The 17975-nt window shown below is 52.3% G+C and overlaps 1 protein-coding gene across 1 annotated transcript; it reads right to left on the bottom strand.

Annotated features, from left to right (window-relative positions):
• Positions 1 to 322: 322 nt before the first annotated feature.
• Positions 323 to 17975, bottom strand: LOC119102739 (TATA-binding protein-associated factor 172-like). Its single transcript, XM_037226196.1, has 10 exons — positions 17930 to 17975; positions 12994 to 13086; positions 9883 to 10006; positions 8987 to 9104; positions 5191 to 5322; positions 3801 to 3925; positions 3129 to 3222; positions 1496 to 1593; positions 1233 to 1300; positions 323 to 341 (listed from the first exon to the last, which is right to left on the bottom strand). Exons 2-10 carry the CDS (start codon positions 13002 to 13004, stop codon positions 323 to 325), a joined length of 789 nt encoding a protein of 262 aa, XP_037082091.1. The 5' UTR covers positions 13005 to 13086; positions 17930 to 17975.

Below are 17975 nucleotides of genomic sequence, written 5' to 3'. Positions count from 1 at the left end.
TTGTTCCTAATCATTAATACCCGGTTAACTACTGGTGAAAAATCGGGAACTAGATTGAAGGGGGACGACTTCGCCCACCTCCTCCCCCACATTGCATGCCAAGCCAAGTGACGGTAATTGGGTGGTTTGGGGTGCAACCACAGCTACCGGCATTTGGCGCGTGACAAGCTAAAACCTTAAGCAAAAGCCGCTGTTAACTGCACCTGTGGTGCTGCGGTGGTAAGGTCAGAACATTTCAGTACCATCTAATCTCCATTTTAATTTCAACCGTTGCGGTCGGCCCGTCTGCCTGTGTGGCCGCGGCAGATCATCTCAGAGGCGGCTACTCCGCACACTGTCGTCTGGCACATACAAGGACACAATGAAACCTCCGGAGCGTCCTCATACTATCGAAATCGCTTCTCCACTGGATTATCGCAAACGTCCTGTGCGGTTTGACGGGTAGTGCCGTTTGTCACGTCCCTGGAGCTGACATTTAGACGGGACCGGTGCCACGTTCAACGGGCCGCTTATGCCGGCACCGAACCGGCATCGTCCACTTCGGCACCGATCAAGCGCTGCCTCACGATGTGATAATGAGGATCTACACGGGATTGCGTCAGTCCAGTGCAGATCCTCATTACGTTCAGTGCAGCGCTCGTGAGGATGCACTGAACGGCTTGCTCAATGCACGCTAGGCTCGCATGTCACTAGCCGAGTACCGGCATACGCCGTCTCAGCCGAAACTCAGACATTACTTCAGCCATGGCCGTACGTACTCCGCGCAGTCACATCATTTTTCATTCGGTTCCTTTTCGGTGGGGGCGCGTTTATCACAGTACAGCGTGACAATGCGAGTCGGGAAGCGCATCCTTATCGGAACGCGCGCGGAAGAACCTAATAGGAACAAACCGCCTAGGATTGGCTGTTCTGGCTACTGTACAGTAATACTAGCCCACTATGACATATCCCTACAGTCAATGCATGGCCTGCGCCACCGTCGACTAACAAATCATGCGTGGTTTGTTCGCCGCTGTATTGCGCTTGCGTTGCGGTGCAGCACTATGCACTTGATATTCGAGTCCAATCGCGCGCGTCGCTAGAAATGCTCTTTAACAAGTTTGACACCACACCATTTGCGATGCGCTCTGCCAAACATACCTGCTGTTGTGAGAGGCCGGCTGCCGGCCGGCACCGGAGCCGTGCACCTTGAGCGTCTCGCGCAGCAGCGCGGTGACGGCGCCGTGGCGCACCTCCACTGCGGCGACATCAGGTCGTCGCAGAGCAGATCACACCAGCACTCCAGCGGCCACTCGTCACTCTGAAACGGCCGCGGCCGGGAACGAACGTCACGCGGCTGTCGCCGGCAGCGCTCGCCTCCAGCGCGCCGGAGCACGCCCGGCGAGCCGGCCGCCGCCAGACAACCAGCCACACACGGCAGTCAGGACCCGCGCCATGTCACACCACGCTCGGGCCTCCACCGCTAACGGGCGAGGGTCTGGAGACGCGCGCTCACCTCGTCCCACCGCTCGACGCTGATGTAGGAGGACAGCTGACGCCTGGGTGGCACCGGCGAGTCGTTGCGGGCCAGCTTCGCGGCCGGCTCCCCGGACCCTGCGCGGCCCACACCCATGCGTCACCGGCACGACTGCACAGACCACGCCCGGGCCGAGTCACGGTCACAGGGGCCAGTCAAGCACAGGACGCAGATGGAAGGCAACATCAGTCATATACAATTATTTGAAAGTGGTCGAAACAACGCAACCTTGCCTCGCGTTCTGACTATGGGAAGTCGCCCGCCAAGCGAAGGAGGGAGGGGCGAATTTACATGGTGATTTGTGGTGGCCTTACATCCCCTACAACAAAAGCAAATGCACAAAAAAATGAAGCGGAAGTCCTACGTGACCTGTACATTAAGACATATTTGCATCATCTTTCGGTGTCGACTGACCACAACCGATGCTGTCAACGGGCGAAAAATAATGTGATGGGCTGCACGGGTCTATGAGCTTACGAGAGTTTAGGACAGGAATGCTTCCCAAAACCTCTAATTACATGCTTTGGTTGGTCGCATCACGCAAGCACATGCTCGACAGTCGTTTGGTGGCCCGCCAACAGGCGATTGTGCCGCCGCCGAGCTCGGATCACACAACCCGAGACGTGACCGGGCCTCATCCCAGCGCTGCGAACGCCCGGCCGGCTGGAGAGAGCCCATGTCAGGAGCCTAGTGACCGTGACTAGTGGCCGTGACTAGTGACTGTGACTGGTGACTGTGACCAGTGACTGCGACCAGTGACCGCGACTAGTGACTGTGACTAGTGACTGTGACCAGTGACTCGTGACTGTGACCAGTGACAGCGACCAGTGACTAGTGACTGTGACTAGTGACTGTGACCAGTGACTGCGACCAGTGACTAGTGACTAGTGACTGTGACTAGTGACTGTGATTAGTGACTGTGACCAGTGACTGCGACCAGTGACTAGTGACTGTGACTAGTGACTGTGACCAGTAACTGTGACCAGTAACTGTGTCTAGTGTCTGTGACTAGTGTCCGTGACCAGTGACTGTGACCAGTGACTGTGGCTAGCGACTGCGACCAGTGACTGTGACCAGTGACTGTGGCTAGCGACTGCTACCAGTGAATGCGACCAGTGACTGTGACCAGTGACTTGTGACTGTGACTAGTGACTGTGACCAGTAACTGCAGCTAGTGTCTGTGGCTAGTATCTGTGACCAGTGACTGTGACCAGTTGCTGTAGCTAGTGACTATGGCTAGTGACTGTGGCTAGTGACTGTAACTAGTGACTGTGACCAGAGATTCTGACCAGTGACTGTGCCTGTGACTAGTGACTGCGACTAGTGACCAGTGACTTGTAGCTGTGGCTAGTGACTGTGACTAGCGACTGTGACTAGTGATCAGTGACTGTGAACGCGACTGTGACTGTAACCAGTGACTAGTGACCGTCACCAGTGACCAGTGACTGTGACTAGTGGCCAGTGACTGTGACTAGTGACCAGTGACCAGTGACCAGTGACTGTGACCAGTGACCAGTGACTGTGACCAGTGACTGTGACCAGTGGCTGTCACTAGTGACCAGTGACTGCCCATGTGCCTGTGAGGGCCTCGGGAGCGAGGCCAGCCGCTCACCGGGCGACGGGACGCTACTGGGACTGCACCGACGCCGCCCCTCCCTCCGGCCGCGGCGGCTCGCCTTGCGGGACGAGCACGAGGACAGCTCCACCTGCAGCACAACGGCCGGCAACTTACGGCACGCACATGCGCTACCCATTTTCCTTCTCATCGGCATGCACTGCAAACACTTGTGGAGCATCAGCCCGGAGCTAGGCGCGGCTCCGAGAGCAGCTGCACGCTGAGGGTCGCGGCCCCGACGGTCTCCGAGAGGAGCCCCCATTACGGCACGGCCAGGACGAGATAAACATCCGCACTCGTTACTGTTGTACAAACTGCGCACCTGCAGTACCTACACAGCCAACGCCGTTATCAGGCCGGGCAGTGGGTTCCAAACCAAACGCGTCAGGAGACGCTACTGCCGCCTGCAGCCCACGCCGCAGCATGTGAGCAGCGTGAATCACTAAAGAAGCCGCCCTTCCGAACGCTTCGCACGTGTGCGCTGAGCTAAGACTAAGGAACTCCTGTTCACGAAAGGAAGCCACAAGCTTGCATGCTTGCGTTTGTTTGCGGCAAGCACAAGAGCGCCGGCCGCACGAGCACACCAGCATGCCCCGGTGTGGGCGGGAGCCGTTTCGGGCGCCGAGCTTATCCTCCGCTGCCCCCGCTGTGATCCAGCGGGATGGTCACCTGCTGCGGCGTGGTCGCCAAGTCCTCGTTGGAGAAGATGGAGGACGTGTCGAGGCCGAGCTTCTCGGCCACGTCCAGACCCAGTCGCTTGTTGAGCAGCAGCCGCTGGGAGGAGACGTCCGGTCCTGCGGCGGCCGCACCGTCAGCCGCCAGCTCGGCTCGGCTCGGCCCCACAGCCGACATCGCCACGAGGGTGCCAGCTGCCGGCGCCGACGTACCGGCAGCTGCACTGGCACCAGCTCAGCAAAGCGGTACAGTGGCGGTGTCTCAGCTCGCGCGTGATCACGTTCCGAAAATAGACGATTTTCGTTCTACAAACAACGCCATGTTGTTTTTGTGTGCATCCATTCCGCGACAGCAATTTCAGGGGAATGTTTCCAATTTGAAGATATTGAAGCAAGTATGATATACCATGAAACGAACAGTGGAAAAGACTGCTCTAAATAGCACAATTTTCTGTTTAGTACACATGCTCCTCGATGCGTCATGGTTTGATTGCGTCATCGTACCTTGCACAATATTAATTGAGCCAATTGACGGCCGTTATATCTGGAAATCGCGCTCACGAATGCCAGATATGAACGCCTCGACAATTCTATTTGTTTGGCTTGATCGCCGCATGGGTTGTGGAATAGCAAGAATTGAATGACGTTCTTATGGCGTCATGAACGCCAAAGTAACTTTGAAATACTCTCTCCCACACATCTTTCCCATTTTCGCGGGCCTGTACCTCAGGAAATAGAGGGGTCTAGGCCTGAAGGGCTGGATCGTGAACAGCACCGAAAGGTCTTCAAGATGGCAATTTCAGTTCAAAGCCCATGTAAATGCAGAACACTCCCTTTAGCATAAGAGAAACCAGACACGCCAACGCATATCACAGTTTACGCTGTATATACGTTTTAGTGATCCAAGTGTTTCCCTTGCGCCATCCCAACGTGGAATCCCAACATGCAGGTCGTGACCAATGGACATTCCAGGGTCACCATAACCCCACCGCGTATGAATCGTGGCGTATATGTTATCCAATGCTGGTGGAGCTGGTAATGGCAGCGGCCGCACGAAAGGTCAGGCAACGCCATCGGAAAACGCCATTGCTCGGAACGGGCCATCGGAAACGACGGCCCGTTCCGAGCAATGCGGCACGTCAAGTTCTCGTGGTAAAGCGTTTCCTTTTACCCAGTATTGGACGACCGGAGGGTGGGGTCAGGGTTCGCGCGAAAAGCGCCGCTCAGCGCGGGCACTGACCTCAGAAACCCATTCAATCAAAAGACTCGAGCGAAATCTTCAAAAAGTTCGAATACAACCATTTCAACATTCTGATATAGCCAACAAACACAGCTGACGGCTCCAGTGACGCCAGCCCGCGTACAGCTGAGCCGCGTGCACTAACCGTCGGCCTGCTCCATGTCGCAGGCCTCCAGCGAGGTGAGGATGGGGCCCGTCTCCAGCACCTCATCCACGCGGAACGTGTCCAGGCTGAGCTGCACGTGCGGCACGCGTTCCGCCGGGCACGCGGCCGCCTCTGAAACCCGAGCCGGGCACGTGTCACCGCGGTCCGTACCTACCGCAGATTGTTGGCAGAGACCTCCGCGATGCTGTGGACACCAGGGCAGGCGTCTGCAGCACTGCACTGCCAGCACAACTCTTGTAAAGCTGCACTGCCATGACAAACATCCGTGACGCCGTAAATTACGGACGAGCGACCATTACGCCACGCTGATGTGGCAGTAACAATGCACTGCACTGTGGCACTGCACTGCGACACAACAATGCAATGCGCAGCACAACGTGTCCCAGGACAACCGAACGCCATGGAGGTGATGGTGACGGCGAGCCGGGGGGCGCGCATCGATCAGGTGACTCATCACACACACCGCAGAGCGTGAATGAGAAAATCATGGCAGTCAAAAGCTGCCAATATGCCAATCTGCTTTGCCATCGCCGTTCTGGGCCTGCCATCGATCCATCCGGGCCTGAAGAGCAACTGGACTGACAATGCACGCAGCACCATGCAAGCTGGAATGCACACAGGCTTGCTGGACAAAGCTGAATGTATACTTGACATGTGGTGGCCTTTGTTGTTGTTCGTAAAACAGTGCCACTGCTGAGTAGTTTTCTACCTTACCAAATATACTTGATGGCGAAAGAAAAAAAAAATCAAATCAAACTGAGTTTCTGCCTTTCTGCGGAGAAATTTAAGCTTCCTTACCTCGATTGTCCTCAGTAAAAATTATTTGAAGGTCTTTCGTTCTCAGTGAAATGCCATATTGTACACTTCGTGAATACCGTGAAGGTATTCTTCTCACGTGTTGACGTGAAGATAATGCGGAGGACTGCAGGCGCCGTCCGATAAAGTGTCATTCCTTTATGACTAAGCATTTAGCACTTTACCTTAGCACTTTACTTAGCACTTAACACACAACATTACGACATTTTACGCGTCGACTGATATTCAGCTTTAAGCCCAACATGATTTTCTCCACACAAAATGTTCTTTCCCTTGACTGCAAAGCAGTTGTTTCACGTGACCGGCAAGGAGGCCACGGTTGGGTCCGAGTAAAGGTTTGCGCACCGCCGAAACGGGGCGGCCGTGAACTACGTGAGTCAGCTCACGCCAGGACACACGTCCGATGGGAGGGAGGCTTGCTGTGACGTCAAACCAGGCGTCATCAAACCATCTATCCGGGTCACGTCGAGATACTTCATCATGGACCCAGTTTGACAATAATTGAGCCTTAGGGGCGGCCCATGAAGTTGATGGACTATACCGACTGTATATTGACTGTCACACCTGTCCCTGGCCTTTTCAAAAACTGCGTAGGCCTCTGATGACCCGAACAATCCAAGCTCAACGCAGTTGAGCCAGAGCTTCAAAAAACATCACCCTTGCCCTCGCCCCCCCCCCCTGCCCACCACCACCACCACAAAAACCGATAACGCAGTGAGTCGTCAGTAGCTTAAAAGCAAATGATTCCAAAAAGCAGGCGTCAAGCTGCCAGAGGCAGTTCACCTGAACAGGTCGCGAACATTGTCACGAACTTTAAAAATACAGCCCTGTGCGGGCAAGGGTCGTTAGAGCTCTCCCGAGGTCACATATAACGGCCACAGAATCACACAGTATAAAGTGGTAGTCATAAAAGTAACAAGATGAAAAGTGAAAATACGTAATACCAGCAATTACGTATAAAAACGCAAAACTACCTTAAAATAACGCAGACACGGCTCCCTCACAGATGAATTACGGAACGCATTCATACTGCCTTGAACAACGTGATTTACTAGCGATATATGACATGTTAAGTACTGTAACCACTAGTAAAGCACGGTATATATGCACAATCAGAGATAGGTTCAGCAAGAAGGTCCTAAGTAAGGGCAGCCTTCTCCGTCCGCTAGCGTTAGCATGACGATAAACACCGCAGCGCACTGCGACAACAAAGTCATTAGGGCGTCTGGGCGGGTTACAAGTATTTCTTGAGTTGGGCCGACCTGCGGCGTACCTGCAGAAATCCCTCGCTCAAGACCACACAACCTCTGCAGGCCCTTTTCCCATACGTGGCAGAGGTAAGGGTGTCATGCGAAGCCGTGACCGGCGCCGGTGTGGCGTAAGCGGCAGAGGTAAGGGTGTCATGTGAAGCCGTGACCGGTGCCGGCGAGGCGTAAGTGGCAGAGGTAAGGGTGTCATGTGAAGCCGTGACCGGTGCCGGCGAGGCGTAAGTGGCGGAGGTAAGGGTGTCATGCGAAGCCGTGACCGGCGCCGGTGTGGCGTAAGTGGCAGAGGTAAGGGTGTCATGCGAAGCCGTGACCGGTGCCGGCGAGGCGTAAGTGGCAGAGGTAAGGGTGTCATGTGAAGCCGTGACCGGTGCCGGCGAGGCGTAAGTGGCAGAGGTAAGGGTGTCATGCGAAGCCGTGACCGGCGCCGGTGTGGCGTAAGTGGCAGAGGTAAGGGTGTCATGTGAAGCCGTGACCGGTGCCGGTGTGGCGTAAGTGGCAGAGGTAAGGGTGTCATGCGAAGCCGTGACCGGCGCCGGTGTGGCGTAAGTGGCAGAGGTAAGGGTGTCATGTGAAGCCGTGACCGGTGCCGGTGTGGCGTAAGTGGCAGAGGTAAGGGTGTCATGCGAAGCCGTGACCGGCGCCGGTGTGGCGTAAGTGGCAGAGGTAAGGGTGTCATGTGAAGCCGTGACCGGTGCCGGTGTGGCGTAAGTGGCAGAGGTAAGGGTGTCATGCGAAGCCGTGACCGGCGCCGGTGTGGCGTAAGTGGCAGAGGTAAGGGTGTCATGTGAAGCCGTGACCGGTGCCGGCGAGGCTTAAGTGGCGGAGGTAAGGGTGTCATGTGAAGCCGTGACCGGTGCCGGCGAGGCGTAAGTGGCGGAGGTAAGGGTGTCATGCGAAGCCGTGACCGGCGCCGGTGTGGCGTAAGTGGCAGAGGTAAGGGTGTCATGCGAAGCCGTGACCGGTGCCGGCGAGGCGTAAGTGGCAGAGGTAAGGGTGTCATGTGAAGCCGTGACCGGTGCCGGCGAGGCGTAAGTGGCAGAGGTAAGGGTGTCATGCGAAGCCGTGACCGGCGCCGGTGTGGCGTAAGTGGCAGAGGTAAGGGTGTCATGTGAAGCCGTGACCGGTGCCGGTGTGGCGTAAGTGGCAGAGGTAAGGGTGTCATGCGAAGCCGTGACCGGCGCCGGTGTGGCGTAAGTGGCAGAGGTAAGGGTGTCATGTGAAGCCGTGACCGGTGCCGGTGTGGCGTAAGTGGCAGAGGTAAGGGTGTCATGCGAAGCCGTGACCGGCGCCGGTGTGGCGTAAGTGGCAGAGGTAAGGGTGTCATGTGAAGCCGTGACCGGTGCCGGTGTGGCGTAAGTGGCAGAGGTAAGGGTGTCATGCGAAGCCGTGACCGGCGCCGGTGTGGCGTAAGTGGCAGAGGTAAGGGTGTCATGTGAAGCCGTGACCGGTGCCGGCGAGGCGTAAGTGGCGGAGGTAAGGGTGTCATGTGAAGCCGTGACCGGTGCCGGCGAGGCGTAAGTGGCGGAGGTAAGGGTGTCATGCGAAGCCGTGACCGGCGCCGGTGTGGCGTAAGCGGCAGAGGTAAGGGTGTCATGTGAAGCCGTGACCGGTGCCGGCGAGGCGTAAGCGGCGGAGGTAAGGGTGTCATGCGAAGCCGTGACCGGTGCCGGTGTGGCGCGGCGCTGCCTCACCTGCGCAGCCGGCTACGGGCTCGGGCCGCCACTGCGGCACGCTGCTGACGATGGCCTCGACCGCCTGGCCGGCGGCGATCCGGCAGTCCCACGAGCTGCTCTGCAGGTACTGATGCACCTGGCGTCGCAGCCCCGCCCGTGTCTGTCAGCGGCCTCCCGACCCGGCGGCGCGCCAGCGAACGCTCGGTGGCGCAACGCAGTCACCGCGACACAAGACACGCGATAGCGGAGAGCTCGCAGACGCACCAAACAACAGTGCAGTCACGGTAACACACACGCCAGCACTATACTAACGAGCACCCACGCATCCACACATAGCCACCCATACCTACCCACACCCACACCCACACCCATTCACACCCACCCTCACAACCCACACACACACACAAACACCATCCACACCCACATCCACCCAAACTCACAACCATCCACGCTCACACCCACACCCACCACCCATCACCCAGTGATACACATACCGATACCTCCAATTGGCAGCGGTGCGGTACACTGCATACTCTCGGAAACACACGTCAGTGGCCTACGGTACTGCACGCAAAGGCGCACTTAACGCAAATTACAAGTGTCGCTACGGTAACGCACCAAGCCGCCCCAGCCGTGCACGCCGTGCCTTGCCGTGCACGAAAGCGGAGCTCAAGAAAACGATACAACACCGCCACTTGGACTATCTATATACATGCATATATATGTAACAAGACCATGGTAGTGCCACCGAACAAGGCCCCGGTCTGTGGATTCAGCAAAAGCAGGAAATGAACGCCGCACCCAGTTTTCATGGGATTTAGCGCATATCGTCACTGAGTGGACCTCACGGCAGACAACGCCAGCAGCACAGGGCTTGCCGCGAGTCGGCGCGCGGGGGCGAATCTGCTACTGACCCTGTCCAGCAGATTGTACAGCTCATGGGGGTGCATCCTCTGGACGTCGCCCAGCTGCTGGGCAGCCGCCTTGCGCGTGAGGGCCGACGAGCCGCTCTCCAGCAGCACGAACAGCCGGTCCAGTCTGTCGAGACAGCGTGCCGCCGCCGTCAGACGCGCAGTCGGCAACACATCACAGCCGTCACCAGCAATACTAGTGAGGCGAAGGCTGTGTACGGCGCGTCAAGGACGACAGAGGCTTTTTGAGAAGGAGAGGGTGATGAATGCACCCAAATCTGTATGTTGGTCGCGACTGTTCTTTCAAAATGCAACAATCTGACTACATTTGGATCTACAGCGGCTGTTCGGCCAACAGCAGCACATACAACACAGCATCCCGTTTTAGCCAGAGTCAATACACGCAAAAACCACGACACGGGGGTCAAAAGACACTCTCGGGGGGGGGGGGGGGGGGGCAGGTGGCTCCAGGTGGCGGTGGCGACGGCGGCGGGGTCTCGACAGAGAGGCTGCTCCTACTGCTCCATCCGATCGCGCAATTCCAGGCAACAACAGAATTTAGCGGCGATAGCTTAACGTGCCGCAGTGCTCGGCACGGTCCGTCCTGCCCTCTGAAGTCAAATGACCTTTAGCGCGATCGCTATCACCGGCCGCAGGCCAGACCTGTCAAGGGCAAATAGCGAACGCCCTAAAGCGACTCGAACCCGGCCTGCCACGGGTGGGTGGATCGGAAGGCAGGCGCTCTGACCAACTAAACCACTGGGACGGACAGAACTGAATAGCAGATGGTTTGGTACCAACAATTTAGATGTGCCTTGCAAGGTCGCTGACCTATGGCAGGTCAAAGCCAAACCACGCATTCAGCGAAGTAAATTTCTAAGGAATCATTCAATCTGATGCAACAACGGAGTGTTGGACGAAACATACATCTCTGAGACACTGTCTTAGGCAAAACAACAATTGAGTGAACAAATATTGACCTAGGGTCAGGTATGAAGAGCAAACCAACGTAAAAGAACAACCTGTGCTATTACTATACGACTTGCTGAATGAAGGTATTTTCTGGCCTTCATTTCGAATTAATTGATGACAGGAGCCGCATTATACTTATTTCATGGTTTCTTAAAGGTCAGGATAGGTCAATGACCTAAAATGATCCGGATCAATAGTATGCTTTTAGGAGCATTCTATCTAGCGTGATCCTTGTCGCTTATTCAAATGCAAAACTCAAGGTAGTTTTGCATGGTTTTGGTCACCATGACTTTCAAAAGGTCCAGACAGGTTACTGACCGGAAATGAGCGCGCGAGCTTCTGCTTAGAACAGTTATCTAGGTTCTGGGGGCACTCTGGAGACCAATATGGAAAAACCAGAGAGTTTGACCTTGTTTGATCTTATCTGACCCGAACGTCATGATCTAGGAAGCTCATACTTTGGCCTAAGGGAGTTCACGTACAGGCTACGACACCCTGTGATTTTGATGTCTCTAGCTCGTTTAGTTCCTGATATCTCGGGGGAGGGGTAAATTAATCCCCACCCGAACGAAGGCTATCCAACCAGCCACCCGGGCGCGTGAAAAGCGCGCAGCAGAAGTATTTCCAAAACTACCACAGGACTCAAGCTTTTCGTTCAAATAAATGTGGTCCTTGCGTTTCCAGGTGTGTAGTCTGGCAAGCCCGGCCCTCGCCCTCATCTGTCCAGTCAAGAAACGACAAATGTAGCGACCAGCACCTTTCGCAGGGTCCTCGCTGCCAGGCTTTCGTGCTCACGAGAAGCAGTGACTTCTTTTTCTGAAATTTGGACGGACTTCCCGGGAATGTCGTGCATGCATCGACTCATGATACATGTCATGTATTTGCATGTATCTATGAAACGTCGACGTGAACATCCATGTATTTAACGTCTATCTATGGAACGTCTACGCGTATCTTTGAAATTTGAAACGCCAGTGCTGCGGCGACGCCACGAATTTTACATCCCAGCTGTGTTAATGATTGAACGCGTTTGCCAACAAACATTTTGGCTCTTTATAACGTCAGGTTTTTGCCAGACTGCTGGTCGTGCCACACAGCCGGACCGCTGCTCTTGTTGCGGAGGATGTCTGCTTAATATATGTTTGGCATGTCCCATGATGTCTTGTGAACGTAGATGCATGATGTACAAGGTAAATTCCAAAAATAAGGTCCGTTCTGCTGTTGTGAATAAACCGCTTGACGTGGTATCTAGTTCCCGTTTTTTCCAAGCTAAAGTTGTGTTAAAATTCTATCTATTTTCCTCGCACACAAAATAATTCCGCGCTGCATCTTCTCTGGTTTGAGAGGTACGAGCCATTTCCGATGTCTTTTTACATGCCACCTGGAATTTTGCAATCATTTTGACGCTGGTTTGCAAGCGGCGAGTGCCACTAGAGCACAACAGCGTGCGGTCATCAGATGCATGACACTGCAGAAAAGGCACGTGATGTTGACAGAGGGAAGACCCGCAGGCCGACTCCACTCAAGCGACTCAAGTGGAGGCTGTGATAATGGAATATCGTGGCGTGATGACCGGCCAGGTAGGTCAGGGCTTCGGTATGACCAGCGGGACGGGCCACCATACTCTCATGATCACCGCAAGACGTCCAAAGTTGCCTCAAGGTGAGTGTCGAAACAGCTATTGCGTAAGAAGGTTTAACACGTTACGAAAAGGAGATATTTTTTCCGTTTTTTTTTGTCAGTTGTCACCGCAGACGAGAGCTAGTTTCCGCTGTTTAACCCATAGACTAACAGGCGCTCGGTGACGAGGCTCTCTTAAACCCGTGTAGCTTATGCCTGCAAGTTCGGCCACCCCGTACGGCAGTCAAGGGGGGGGGGGGGAGCACCGGGCCAAAGCGCGAAGGCCAGCCAAGTTATGATCTGTGTGCGCCAGCCGTCCTTCTGAAGCGACATCTTTTGACCGAGAAAAAGTCATTCCCAGCACATTTAGCGTCTTATCACCGGCTGCTTAGCGATCGTGGCCAGTAATCATAAGCTTGACCCCAAATAACATATCAGCATACATCGTGTGCTGCCACTAGTTAGCGCGAAACTCGGCGGGTGCCCGGAAGCAATCTTACGAAGAGCAGCACCTGAACCCACCTGGTGGTCATCGTCAGCTTCCACTGATTCTATCCCGTAGATAGATCTGATGCTGGATCCAGCGCTCTGGCCAGGCGTCATCACCTGACCGACCTGCCAGCAAACCGAACATAGGTCAGGGCACGACTGAAGCGGCGTTTATCAGGAGATCGCGGAATGCCAGAAATGGACGAAAAATGAGCTCGCCTCTGAACGCAGAACACAAGCCGTAAAATATGGGGCCCGGTGCCATGTGGCCAGTGCGAACCGCATACTACTGCAGACTTAAAAATGCACGGTATATCTTTTGCAATGAAAAAGCAAACATCCACCTTAAAGTATACGAAGTGTCGAGCACTAACCCAATCTGTCAGAGGGACCATGCGCACGGGATGCGCGAAAGCAGGGACCATTCGAAAGAGAAACATCATGCTTTACTCGTGGCTTGCTTCACTTCCACACCAGGAATGTATTTTTGCAAAATATGTGTTGGGCGGGGTCAAAAGAAAAGAAATCCCAAACTGATTCTCAAAATACACAAAAAACAGCTTTCTTCTCGGCTTTGAACAACTTTGATCTCAAACTTCAAGACTGAATTTGACAGCATGATTTGGACGAATCCTTATCTGAAGCACAACGCATACTTGGCAGCGCCAATACTATTGTTTGATGCTAAAAATGCTGTCATTTGTGCAGTACCACGGAAAACGGTTACCGTTTTGACCGTTGTTTTTTTCGCCGTGAGCCCAGTTTTTTGTGAACCCTTTTATTTATACCGCAAATTAAGTAACTACGTTGACAAGACTCCGGTGTTATTCAGCGTGTCAATAACCTCTGACTATTCGGTGGTATGAATCTGGTCAGTTGTGTGCCGAACTACTACGCTCCCCCTAACGAAAACATATACACACGCTACAGAAAACAGAAATTTGCTTCAAATAGACCAAGACGATTAAATAATGCACAACTTTATTTCTCTCCGCAACCTAAACTATACGACCATGCCACGTCCACTCCTTATGCCTGAATGCGGTCACGGCCTATTGCCGTTGCCAGCTGGTCACGTGACATTTGGTGCGCGGCTAGGCCAGAAGGGTCGCATCAACGTGCCACATTTGGGACCGGATCCAACCAGCGGCGCTCCGTCAGTACAATCGCACATTCTCCACTGTTTTAAGGTGGGAAACGCGAAATTCGCAACAAGTACTGGAACAAGTTCGAAACCGGGTTCATATCCCGGTAACGAGGAGGGGAGGGTGAGTTATAGCGAAACGCAACTGTCACATTTCGACTCGGAAAAGGACAGGCAACCGCAAAGACACGCGTGCGAATCGATGCGTCCGCCGCTCACGCGCGTTTCGTGCAAGGACGAAAGGTTCAACGATCCTGAAATATTTTTTTTCAGGATTGCCGTCAGATCTCAGTGACCAGAATAATTAACGACGTGAGACCAATTGCAGTGGGCAGGTGCATGTATCGTTCACAGATATGAGTCAGCTCCACATAGGCAGGCCCATAGTGACGTCAGCAATCGATCGGGAAATAATGAATGTCGCGGCTTTGGAGGAATATTCCGAATGCGGCAAGCTGGCAGCTAACCCACGCATGCTGGGGTCGTGAAATTGATACGAACGTCAAACCAAGTTCCGGGTGACTGTCACCCACGCAAAATATTCAAGTCATTCGCAGTACTTTGGTTGAAATCGCCCGCCAGGTCCGTCACTGCACACTTCCCGCTTTTGTCCGTGCAAAATACCCCTCGCATTTGCCAAAAAACGCCGCATACGCATGGACACGGAAGTCGCGACTTTGCACTAACGTCCTACACGGATGGACTTTCAGGCGCATTTATTCCGGCACTATTCAGACGTTAAGGCGATTGGCAGCCGGATTAATAGCCACAAGGGATGAAAATGAAGAGCCTGAGACAACAGCATGCCATGATACCTATAGATAGATCGATAGATACAGACAGATGTGATGATAACAACATGAATCATGATCTGCACTGACAATCAGCAGTTTGGGTGTTCAGTTGGAGCACACTATGGAGCGCAGCACTATGGAGCACAGCAGTTGATGGGGCAATTCTATCATACACAGTGTTTATAACATATCTATTTGACGGATATTTAGACATGCGAACGGATATTCGACAGCTCGAGGCAAAAACGACACGGAACAAAAACAAGCTGAATGAGACAAAAGTGTTTTATTGTACTGGCATACATATCCGCTCTGGTGCACAGCTTAACTCGCGCCGTCGAACCTAACACATGCATCGCCCAATGTAGCATGTGCCGTAGCGGACTTTCCGTAATGAACATTTAGACTAGCCTATTTCTGGGATCAGTACGAAAGCTAAGCTGTGCTCATGTGAGTCCTGACCATCCGTTTTGACAGCCATCATGACCTTCCGCCCGATCGTGAAACTAAGCGGCGATGGCAAAATTTTACGTCGTAAGCTTAACGTACCGCAAAGCTCGGCACAATCCATCCTGTCCTCTGATGTCACTTGACCTTTAACGCGGGCGCCATCATCCGTCGCCGCCCACGCCATACTAGCCAACGGCAAATAGCCAGCACCTGAAGCGGCTCAAACCCACTGCACCACGGGTGGATGGATTGGAAGGCAGGGAAACAGTTTAGGCAAGAACACAAGAACACATGGGGATTCTCTGTAAGCCCACTTGCTTTGTTTAGCTGTGAATAGGTCTGTGGTATGCCATGTCTAAAAATGGCAAAATATCTCCTACAATCTCTAAAATGGCAGCTAAAGAAACATGGAAAGGATGAGCTGTGCTCAGTGATCATTTCAGATAGGTGGGTGGAAATCTCCTCAAGTCTGTCTAGTTTCAAGGAAAAAGCAAACAACAGCCATTCACTTTGTTGTATGATGTCTGTAACATCCGACAAACTTATTGGGGGCAGAGACAACACAGTCAGATTTATGCTGCTACAGCAACAGGTCAGGGATCCCTCACATCACAAAGTAAAGGATGAACACAAGTTGATGGGGATGCCAACCTGGGTTAACATGTGGGTGGTAGGACAGTCTAAACACCGCCCCTCCAAAGCATGTCGTGGCCAGCTCTGAATGGAGCCAACTTATCCTTGTTAAAACTTGGAAAAGTCCTGTAGGCATACAAAAACTCAAATTGTCACTCTTTAACTCAAACTGAATCATGAGCTACATATCACTGCACATTATTTGATAGTAGTTATATAATTTGGAATTCCTCCACATTTCAACTTTTCCTAGTTAATCATGTAAGCAATCAACCTGGGGATGATATTGGCTTCTGGGAGTATGGTGGGACAGCTGTAACTTCTTTGATGGGATTTGTCAAATAAGTACATGTCTGTAATGTTTTGAACTACTATTATTCAGCAGTAGACAATTGAATGGGCTGTGAAATGATGCATAGGCATGCCTGATATGGTCCTTCTGGCCAATGACCTCAACTTATGCTATGCACATACATCCATGCCTATTATCAACAATAAATAACCAAAAATCAGCAAACACACTTTCACTCTCCATATTTCTTTCATAAAAACAACAATAGTGGTGAGCATCACAGAGATACATCACTTCATTTTGAAGGCTGTATGCTCACTACAATTTCAAGGTACCATACATGACTATCAATAACACTGTTTTGTGACTATCAGTGGTAGTGTGTTGTATATAAGTGATGCAGCATAGTTTTGCTGAACAGAATAAACACCAACTGTCCAAATCTTGCCTCCTCCAAAAAAGGTTCATGCTTAATTTGCTGACCCTGTATCTGGATTCCTGTTTTAAAACCACATTATGGAGAAAAAATGGGAACATTATAACAAACTATAACATATCCATATCTTCAACCCAAGCTGACAGTGGCAGAGGGCCTATCCAGAATGACAAACACACACACACAATGTATATACACAAATCAATAAATTTATAGATATCACGTATTGAAAATGGTGGCTTCCAAGCCAGCTAGCTACCTGCTAACTAACAAGCTAGCAACCCTCTGCAATCAGCTGCAGGTATAGAGGAAAATCCATATACATGAATATGAAGCCTGGACATAGCACGGAAAAAGGAGCCGATTGGCAAAAAACAGAAACCTCAATATATGTTACAATGCTTTATAAAGTAACTTATTGTTTGTCCCAAGAAGACATGATGATCAACATGATTTCTTCAAAACAATTTTCTGTGATTTACTTATTTAACAGGTAGTAAGATGCTTTGAGGCAAACCTCCAGCTAATGAGCTGAGTGACAAAACCAAAGAATTCCTATGGCTTGACATACACCAGAAAACTAGTCAGACAATTGAAATATGGCCTTGATTTTTAGATCACAAAGTGCATTTACATTGACTGACTTAATTTAAGAATATTTGGATCCACTTGCCATTTTACACACAAAAGTGACACTAACTCTGGAACCTGGCACCAGTAACTAGCTATCAGCTGGTCACAGTCAGCTCACCAGTCAAACTCTGGAGATGTTTCAGCTGGCTACTGACCCAGAAACGAACTGGTTGGAACGACTTACAGCATATCTGTTCATTGTGTCTCCATCCCTTCCAGATGGCATCATGCAATTCAACAGAAACATTAATACACCCACAGCAACACAACAGGATGTTGTTCCTAGAATCAGTATCCAGGGATCAGTTAACCCCCCCCCCCCCCCCCCCCCTCATCCAAATGATTTTCGAGTCTGAGGTTCACGGATGCAGAGAAAAAGCATGACCATCAGGTACCTGAATGGTTTGTTACGCCGCCTCACACCAGCTCGCTGCCCACCCGGGGATTAAAAAGGACAACCCATGATAAACTGTACACCATAACAATGTGCCCCAGTTGGTGAATCCATGCAGTACAAGTGTTTACAGACGTGAAATACGAGCTTCGTTTATCACATAATCAAAATCAACTTGTACATAGAAACCCACCTCCACCACATCTATCGGGAGCCATTCTCCGCACACCATGTCATTT

This window comes from Pollicipes pollicipes, unplaced genomic scaffold, assembly GCF_011947565.3.
Source record: "Pollicipes pollicipes isolate AB1234 unplaced genomic scaffold, Ppol_2.1 Scaffold_5724;HRSCAF=6776_pilon_pilon_pilon, whole genome shotgun sequence".
Taxonomy (NCBI): domain Eukaryota; kingdom Metazoa; phylum Arthropoda; class Thecostraca; order Pollicipedomorpha; family Pollicipedidae; genus Pollicipes; species Pollicipes pollicipes.
This window is presented reverse-complemented; position numbering and strand designations above follow the sequence as displayed.